General features: G+C 37.5%; 1 protein-coding gene across 3 annotated transcripts; it reads right to left on the bottom strand.

Annotated features, from left to right (window-relative positions):
* Positions 1-546: 546 nt before the first annotated feature.
* Positions 547-9,751, bottom strand: LOC135686586 (microfibril-associated glycoprotein 4-like). Of its 3 annotated transcripts, XR_010516082.2 has the most exons (6): positions 9,630-9,751; positions 8,868-9,208; positions 7,051-7,242; positions 5,603-6,170; positions 1,800-4,741; positions 547-738 (listed from the first exon to the last, which is right to left on the bottom strand). XR_010516082.2 is itself a non-coding variant. In XM_065202858.2 (4 exons), exons 1-4 carry the CDS (start codon positions 9,647-9,649, stop codon positions 5,707-5,709), a joined length of 1,017 nt encoding a protein of 338 aa, XP_065058930.2. In that variant the 5' UTR covers positions 9,650-9,751; the 3' UTR covers positions 5,517-5,706. The 3 variants fall into 3 exon arrangements, 2 of the variants coding, with proteins under 2 accessions (XP_065058930.2, XP_088967082.1); XM_065202858.2 differs by lacking the exons at positions 547-738; positions 1,800-4,741 and having other exon boundaries at positions 5,517-6,170; XM_089110956.1 differs by lacking the exons at positions 547-738; positions 1,800-4,741 and having other exon boundaries at positions 5,517-6,170; positions 8,868-9,203; positions 9,630-9,714.

Here is a 9,751-nt window from a genome sequence, read left to right as displayed (position 1 = left end):
GCCTGATATCAAATAGCTGAAGGCTCGCACTTGGCTCTGCCCCCCGCCCAACCCCTGCTAGGCCGCCACTGATGATAGCTAGCTTCTGACAAAGGTATTGCCCAAATTGAATTTCCAGGAAGACAGTTGAAGGGCATCCCTACATACAGAGCAGGAGTTGACTGTAAAGAGTCCAAAAAAGTGAATCGCACATTCTTCTATACATTTTTGATTCGTTGCAACAGATTGAATCAATTGTTAAGGAAGCCAATCAAAATAATTTCTGCTATCAGTTTCTTATTTCTGCAAACAATCCTGTAGCTACTATTATAGCTAATGCACCTGAAAATATTATAAAATCCTTTGTTTCCAATGAGAAATCAATTTTGTTCCTATTGCTCTTCATCTTATATCAAACAATTGTGTCTTTTCAATAACTCTATCTGTTCTACAGTACTGCTGCTCAAAATATCTGCAATGTTTCTTGAACAGCGAAAAATATATCTAAAGTGATGAAGCTTTTAATATCATTTTTTCTGAAATAAGAAAAGCATTCAGCTTACTTACCCCTTTTATACTCATCCCAATTTCTATCGAAATCAACAGTGTCATCAACCCTTCTTTGGAAAACAGTCCAGCCACCACCACTTGTTTTCATGTCACAATACGAATTCAAAAGACCGAGTCCAGGCAAGCTAAGGGAAACAAGACCATTCTCCTTTATACCTGAAGCATATGCGTCTTTGCAGCTGCTGAATGCTGTTAAAAAACATTGAAAAATCATCTAAAGTTAATCTCAACCCTTGATATGCATTTTAGTTAAGGTTTCATAAAATTATTGTTCATAAGTCCGTCTTAAAGTGCACGATGCCATGTAGGCAGAGCTGTACACGCTTTCAGTGCATGGAACAAGACAATAATTAAAGACGCTACTCCAAGTTTCACGCTTAATACGATTATTAGGCAATAGTGTTCTTAAGGGAGACGTATAAAAATCTGCTCTTAAATGTTTGAACTCTGAACTATAATCAACAACGATTTTCTGAGCGATTGATTCGAAATATTTGAAGTTTGCTATATGATAAGTATTATTTTTGCTCTATTAATAGAATTATAAACAGGGGTTTGATGGGGAACGAGCCTGTGCTCATGTGATCATATCTCAGCTGGTTCATATCACGTTCAACTGACTTTGAACAGTTTGAGGTCTTTCATGATGCTCTTTCATGACGCAATCTCGGTGAATAGAAATCTCCATTCTTAAAGAAAATATTGTTTGTTAAGGGCCTCGAACAAGAAAATTATCTTTGCCTTTTTCAGTTTGTACCCATGTGCATTAAGAGTCGTCCTCCATTAAATGATTTAAATCATCAATGTGGTGTTTTGGTGTTTTCTTTGGGGTGTTTTTGTAATCTTGATTTAAAAACTTTTAGTCTATTGTGCATGACAGTCAGATTTAAGTTAATGATAACACGAACACAAAACCAAGGGTAACCAATGCAAGACTTGTTCCTCTAGTTACAATGAATGTGCAATATTTGGCTTTAAGCGAAATAATTGTATGGAAATAGAAAAATTCGAAACAATTCTAGACCTTCTTGTAAATTCATTGAGTGCAAGCACTGACATATGACTAGAAATTGAAAAATCTCTTTTGAAGATGTTAAAATTTAGTGGCTGGGGTTAAAAAGAAAAAAATTTATAACAAATAATTTGAAAAAATTTTGAACAATCTGTATGGTGTCCGAAGTGTCCAATTTCAAATCTTTTTTCAAAAAAGTATTATGCATAGAAGGTGATTATAATTAAAAAAAAATTACAAGTTACTGGAACTTTCCTCCACACAGCAAAATAGCTGCCCACTGCATTAATTGATTGTTTCTTTTCAAACATTGAGCCACTGCTCCGTTTAGCAACAAAGTTGCTGTTCTCATCCAAACTGCACTGATGCCATATCTGTCCGATTATCACAGAAGACGTGTCTTGCTCAAAATCTGAATTATTGTCTATTCTCTCAAACAGCGATTGCGAAGAGTTGACAAGCAGGCACAGCCAGCCAATACCAAACCCAAACAATACTGTTTTGAGGTTAACGCAACTTGCTTTTGCCATACTGTGACCGTTGGTTTGCAGCATGCAAATTCTCCCCGCAAGCGAGTGGAAAGTTTATCTTATAAAAGCAGCTGCTATTTTAAGAAGATAAACGTCCTGGCTGCTCTATTGAAACTGTCAAGACAAATGAGATACGGGTATTAGATAATAAGATGACGTCACTATTGATATCGTCTGCATACTGTTGAGATTCAACAGAAATGGTTCATTCGAGCAATACATTTGTTGTATTTTCTGATCTTGGACTTTGAATCGTATACTTCTAATGTAACAGTCTACTCGTGCTTACGTTGATGACGTAATAAGAAAAGTAAACTTGATAACCATTGCACTTGGTAATCCTGTGAATTACAAGATTGTTCTTAAAGAGTCTTCTAACTTTGAATCGCCAAATGGCAGGTGCTTTGTTTTTTATGAAACCTTCAAAAGTTCCAATTGGCAAAGTTCAATGAACTTCTTAACATTTTATGGCTCCAGATACCGGCCGACTTTCCAGTTAGAACTAAAAGATTTGTAAAAAAACCAAAAGAATCAGAACGTTCGCATCCGAATTTGACGCGCTCGCTAGGCAATCAGAACAATGCATTAATAGACGACCATCAAACACAGAAACACAGAATAAGAAAAGAGGTCTGTATTCTGTGATTCAAAGATGGCCAAATGCAAATCTACAGCGACTCAAAAACTGATTGAAATAACGATTCAGTTGGTGCGTTTATCGAACAAGTGCACGAAAATGAAATCGTTTGAAACACGGGAAATCCAATATATAGAAACAAGAAGGCACAAGAGACTGCTTGGCTGAGAATATCCAGCAATATTTAAAGTTCCCGTGATCTGCCAATTGAATTTCCTTCACCAAGTTGAAATAGCCCCCCCCTTTCCCCCACCCTTGCTGTTTCTCTCTTTAAAGGTTTGGTCGTACCCAAACGTTTCTAAGGTATGCCTTTTGCTCTCAACTGCCTTCTCTAAGCCGCATCAAAAGCAACAATCTTTGTCGATTGAAATCAGCCATTATTTGTTCTCATGAATAACCAACCGAAAAGCGCGCTAAAATTGTCACCAAGGATTCGCTCGAACGTCGTGGAAGTGTGAAAAGAAACCGAAAAACGTTCATCGTTCGGAAATCGGAGACCGGATGCGGGTGCAATCCAAACGTTGCCTGGGCCATAGAACTTAACCAACAAATAGTTCAGACTAGAAAAGAGTTTCTTCAATGAAAACGAATGATCAAAATTACTGACTCCTGCACTTTCTTACTAAGCAATTTAACACTGGACAAAGAATGGCACGTTATCGTTAAATATCTTTCTAAAAAACCAGAGGCATCTTCACTAAAGTTAGGTTGAAGAACGCTCTTTCCTGGAAACATTGCAGGAACAGAATCATGAAGGATAAACACATACTGTCATAAAAGATGTAAAGAATCTTTTCATGCGCGATTGCACAGATGTTTAGAAACAGTGATAATATTAAATGTATTTTTTATGAAGCATTTGATTAAAGTTCTTCTTACTAGTGACTGACTTAAGCAATAAGGTTTTAATTATGCTACAATTCATCAGCCAAACTGAAGCAACATTATTTTGAGAGTGATACCCATGTACTTCCTACCATGAGCACATTGTAACACCAATCAGTAAAAATTCTAAAAAGCTGTTATGACAAAACACATCCTTGTTGTACAGCTGCTGTAACAAAGCATCATTTGTGAACAGATTTTCAATTTATAACATTTGAATATTAACGTCTACCATTAATTGGAATTTGTAGTTATTAAAAAGGCATAATATAGAAGTTGAATATTAAATGAGGAAAGCGGAAACAAATTCTCATCCTTGTCAACCTCTGATCCTCTCAGGCAAAGGCTTCTAGAGTAGACGTCTAGAGAAGAATATGATTTAGTTTAATAAAACCTGGGTGTATTTACCTTAATAAACAAACGTTGAAAAGACTTGGTTACTCTTTCAAAGCACATTCATTAATAAGCTGCTCTGCACTAACTGAGTTCATTGTGAACTTTGAATAATTAATACTGAATAAGATAGACATTGAAAAAGATTGGCAACTGATGACGTCACTGCTAATGCTATGATACTTCTTTTGAGAATTGCAGGTGTTATACGAGATGAGTCCATAGCACTTTGGGAAATATCCAAAATTGGGAATATCTAGGAACTGTGTAAAGTTGGCAGATATTTTGTTACTCTTAAGCTATGGAAGGTAAGAAAAAGCGTTACAACGAAATCAAATCAGTAATAACTACGCGCAGCAAATAAATACGATATAACTAAGTAAGTGATTAAATTCTCAATAATGACATTTTCAGTTGCTATATACTTCGAAGTTTTACACACTTTTGGATTTTTAACTGAAATCATTATATTTTCAACACCAGTTTACTTTTAAGCCAATACTAAAAAAAAGTGTCCACGTTTTTCATTCAAAACTTTATAGATCGTGCATGGAATATAAATGGATTGACGTTTTCAAGGACATGCTAAGAAGACAAACCGTTATTGCCATGGCTCTATGCTAGGCGCACAAGAGAGAACGTTATTAAAGTAAAGTGTTATCATTGCACTTACTTTGCTTAAGTGAGTTTCTTCCGTGTGCAGGGTTCTCTGTCTAAGCAATTTGGCATTTGTAACTAAAAGAAAAATTCTAAAGTTCTTTTTCTGGAGAAGAAGGAAATCAAGAAGGAATGTTTCTACTTATTTCGTTGTTGAGTCGTTGTCGTCTTCGTTTACAAACATCACCAAAAAAATATGGGCAAAACTGGATGTCTTAGAGTTTTTGGCTTGAACAAAGAGGCCCATGAACAAATTGTAGGGACTCGAAAGGCAGCAAGCCAGTGGCCAAGCTTTTCGCAAACTTTAGTTCAACTGTCATTTTTCCATGATGACCTGTGCATGATTTTTGTATCACATTGAATGGTCACAATTCAAGAACAATAAAAAGAAAGATCTATTTTAATTTTCAAAGAATAAAAGCAAAAAAGTTGTACTAAGTAATGCACAAAAACATCAGGGGCGCCAGAACGACTAAAGAGCAAAGAGGGCAGCCCAGATAGAAAGAGCCACTTCACGTCCCCCACTCTGGCATGGCACCTCCCACACCAGCATTCCCCTCTTCGGTGTCCCTGGAAAAAAGCAAAGTGCAGTGATTAACGTAGCTGCCAATTGTAGTTTTCAAATCGCCACCAGCATTTCGTTGAAAACCATGGAACATCGTACACTTCCCTGTCCTACAACATTCGATGTTTTCGTAAACACCCTTCCCAACCTTTTTTGCTACATGAAAGCTAATTGACAAAAAATGATGCCAAGGGATGTTTCCAATTATAAAGATCGTTCTACTTGAACGCATGCAGATTTAGAATGGAACAGTTTTCTGGAAAGTGCTAATTATCAATTCATCCCACATTATGTAAAATGGTACTATGCTATACATATTTATATATACAAACAAAGATCAGACTTCTTTTACATTTCAACTTCTTTGCTCTTACATTTAAAATTTTTTAGTTCTTGTTGCATACTTTTTGGAGAAAACGTTTTCCACAGTTGGTACTGCATAGCAGCTGATTGATCAGCGCAACTTTGAAATGAACTTTTAGTCAACCGTCTTCAGCTTCATTTCAGAAAAAGTTATATCACCGAAATTGCCACTCCATGTTTTCCAACTCATTCGCTTAGGCATTTCAAAATCAGGGTGGCCTTTAACGCTACTATAAAAGCCATTATTGAGATTTGCTCTGAAACAGCTATGGTACCACCAACCTCCTTCCCAATCCTGTGCACAGCTAAACGAGACTACATCATTGTCCTGGTCTTTAGTAGAGAACTTCATTCCGTCATTGTCAGCCATCGCGTTACCTACACCGTTATCGCTAAAATTGCCCAAAGTCAGCCTGTATTTTGAAGACTCGTCGCCAATCTTAAAGCCCCGGTATTCAGCATATCCACTCTTGCCATCATCTCGTTTCAGTTCCACCCGTAGAGTTACTACTCCATCCTTTGTAAACTGGTGTATAGCTTCGAGACCCAACCAGAAATTCCCAAGTGCGTTGCCAAACCCTATAATGAAATATCCAGTTGAAGAAACTGCATGTTTATGGGCCTCTAGGCTTATCTTTGCCATTTATGGATCTTCGAAATACGAACCATTGTTTAAAGGAGAAGGAGCACATTTAGCATATTACTGAATACCACAGGCTCTTTAATGCCCGGTTTCCCGTTTGCTGACTAAAAACGTTTGCTGCAGAAAGACCGTAGAAAAGCTCTTCTACAAAGATGTAAATCTAAACAAGATTTACCCCAAGTAAAACAGCCATCGAGTTGATCAACAGGGAAATAGCAGTTTCTTTAACAACAGGAGAGAGCTAGGTGGAAGTAGCCTTGCCCCAAGTAACTAACCATAGACGAGGGGTTATTCACTGTTGCAAATAGCGTACGAGATTTTCCCTAAAACAAAAGGATTTCCAGGGGTTTTCAGATAAAACAATAGGATTTTCCCAAAAAGTGTACGAGATTTTCTTGGAGTGATTTGCCCCTCGATCGTAGATGTAGGAAGCATTTTAAAAGTGGGGAGAAGGGCAGCTTCAGGAAAACCGCCGTCTGTTTTCATCTGGGCCTATTTCAGGAATAGGCTTAATGCTGCAACACCAATAGCACCTATCTTAATCTGACCCAGAGTAGAGCTCTACCTCCAAGCATGGGGTCAGGAAAACAGGCTACCAGGGAGAGCATAAAATGACAGAAATGAGTACTGAGATCATATAAGTAGAAAATTTAAAGCTAGATGCAGACAGAAAAGTAAAAGTATTACATTTATCTAAAAAAAGTTGTTCACAAATCACAACGACTTACTGGAACGAAAAGCTTTTCTTTTTAACCCCTGTTGTTATGAGTGGGTTTGTAAAAAAAGCCAGGCAGAAGGGTAATTAAGCAATTTTACCTGTCTTATAGTCATTCCAGTTCCTGTGAAAGTCAAAGTCGTTATTAACTCTTCTTTGAATAATAGTCCAGCCACCTCCTTTGGTTGTCATATCACAGAAGGTGCTAATCAACGGAAGAGTAGGCAAAAGTAGCTGGATCGTTCCACTTTCCTTGGTCCCTGAAGAATATGCATTTTTGCAGCTTCTGTAAGCTGTTAAAGAAACGGAAACAACTTGTAAGTAACCACATTGCCTTAAAATTGTTTAATGATAACGTAACTTGATATACGTTTATAATATCAAAGACAATACGCGCAAAAAGCAAACTTGCTTTCATACTGAATTGAAACCGCAAAGTCTCGAGATCGGCAATATACATTTTAGTATTAATTTAACGTTGCAGGAAATCTCGAGAAAGTTGGCGTCGCTTGGATCGGTTGTGTTGTAGCAAAAATCTCTTTAATAAAGTCTGTTTCAATAAGTCGAATTTTTATTACCTTGATGAAGTATCAAAAACATTACCTTCCTAATTTTGATTAAAAGGGACTGGATGGTTACTGCAATAACTAAGAGCGCTGCGAAAAAAGAACCCAAAGAGCAACCTATAAGCCGTTAGGATTAACATTTATGTCGATGCAGTTTGACATAAGCACATGGGCTCCGACACAGGTTGGAAAGGGGGGCAAGGCAAAATTAAACAGCTATAACAAAAGATCTTGAAAATAGCTCTATTGCTTTGCAAAAAAGTGGAGGGGGGGCAAAGCCACCGCCCCCCTTCGTCGGAAGCCCTGAAGCATGAGTCAAATGTCGACTAATTCCATAACATAATTATGGTCCCAACAATGCCGGATGAAGCCCAAATAGGGAATGATGCTGTGGCACAAAAAAGGCCTTTTCAGTTTCAGATCAATTCTCGTCTGTTTTTATCTGGGTATTTTTCAGGAATGGGCTTAATGCTGCAGCACCAATTGCACCCACGCTAATCTGGTCCTTGGTCCCACCCGATCTGACCTGTGCGTAAAATGCATCTATCCAATTGAAAATAGAAAAGTAATTGAAGGGAAGTTATGTGAGCTGCAGCATGTACAATTTTGGCGTCAGCGATTGACGCACTCAAAGAACAGGTGGCTATTTTACATACGTATCCGCAGAGGAGTGGCATAAACACGTAAACAAACACGCATTTGTGAATCACATGTCTCGAAACAACAAAAGTTTGGAAAACTTTTGATGGAAAAAAGTAAAACAAAAGGTGCTAATGACTGCTTGTCTCCCACCCGAGAGGCGCTTAGGGTTATTGTCTCCTAATCAAGTCCTTCAAAAAAACACTTCTACAACACCAGAAACTATCAATCAGTTTTTAGAAACTTTTTCAAACAGGAGAAAGCCTTAGAAATTTTAACAAAGCACCTTACGAGCTACAGCAATTTTTGGTTATTCTGTGAAGAGGAGAGTCAGTCAGGAACATCAGAAGAAAACGATAACGAGAACGAGGGTTTTTAATGGAATATGCCTTCTCAAACATGAAACGACAATGTTATATTCGGTGGAGCACCTACATATAACATTTATATAATTGATAACTTAGAGAGGCAGTCAGACTCTGGGGTTGTCAACTTTATGAACTTGAATATTTCGACGTTTTCGCAATGTTTGGCAAGGATAGTAGATTTCTAACTTTGAAAGCAAGAAGAAATGAGTTATAGGGGCTTCGTTTATATGATTGTGTACCAGCTAAATTCTGTAACAAATTATACGAGCTTTAATGTTTAAATCCGTCTACTGTAGTTCACTTAAAGTAGTGTATTACGGTCTGAAAAAGTATTAGGCGACTTACAAGGAAAGGGGATCTTCTTCCACACGGCAAAGTAATCGGTTACTGCAATGATCGACTCTCTCTTTTCAACTTTCGATTTCTCCTGTTGCTTAACCAGAAAATTACATTTGGAATCAATACTACATTCGTGCCAGGTTTCTGTCACTTCTGCAGGGTACAAAGAAATGGAGCTGTTATCGACTCGGAGAAAGGATGACATTTTTTCTTGCCCCGCGGCATCGAGATAGGAATGCCAACTGAAGATGATGCCAGAAATTAGGTATCGCACAATGACAAAACCAGTTCTTTTCATTGCGCTTTTATTGCTAAATGCGTCCAACGAATTCAAGTTCTCTTCTGATCTATAGAAAAAGTATTATCAGACAGATCAAGAAATTCCATCGTGTTGTTTGCAAAGAATTCCATTGCCACGCTCAAATAGTTAGATATCTTCTATTTCTAGCATTCAAGAAAAGTCCGTAACTTTACTAACATCATTAAACATGATGACAAAAATATCAAATTTCTACGAAGTGGGATGCTACATATCTTTCCTTCAGAGGTATCTTTCTTTGAAGAGGATTATTGCTCCTTGGAAAGTGCCAGTGAACTAGATTTCTGTGGAATAGTTTTGTCTTCCTACATCAAGCACTAAATTTGATACACTTATCAAGCATAGGTAACGTTTTTCTTTCAGGACGAATATAATCTTGTCGATTTATGGGCGAACAAGATTCAAAAACAAGATTGAAGTGCAAAAGATTCAAAAGGGTAGGTACGTACGCATATAAATGAAGACTCATGTTCTAAAGCTCTTGGCCAAACATCCGTCCAGGACTAGAGGCACTGCGAAAAAGCTTAATTGAACAGGTGACCTTTCAAAATTATCCTTTGATTATGGCCTT

This window comes from Rhopilema esculentum, chromosome 10 (genome assembly GCF_057945365.1).
Source record: "Rhopilema esculentum isolate cy_ngs chromosome 10, ASM5794536v1, whole genome shotgun sequence".
NCBI lineage: Eukaryota > Metazoa > Cnidaria > Scyphozoa > Rhizostomeae > Rhizostomatidae > Rhopilema > Rhopilema esculentum.
Note: the sequence above shows the minus strand (reverse complement) of the source record. Positions and strands in the feature narration are given on the sequence as shown.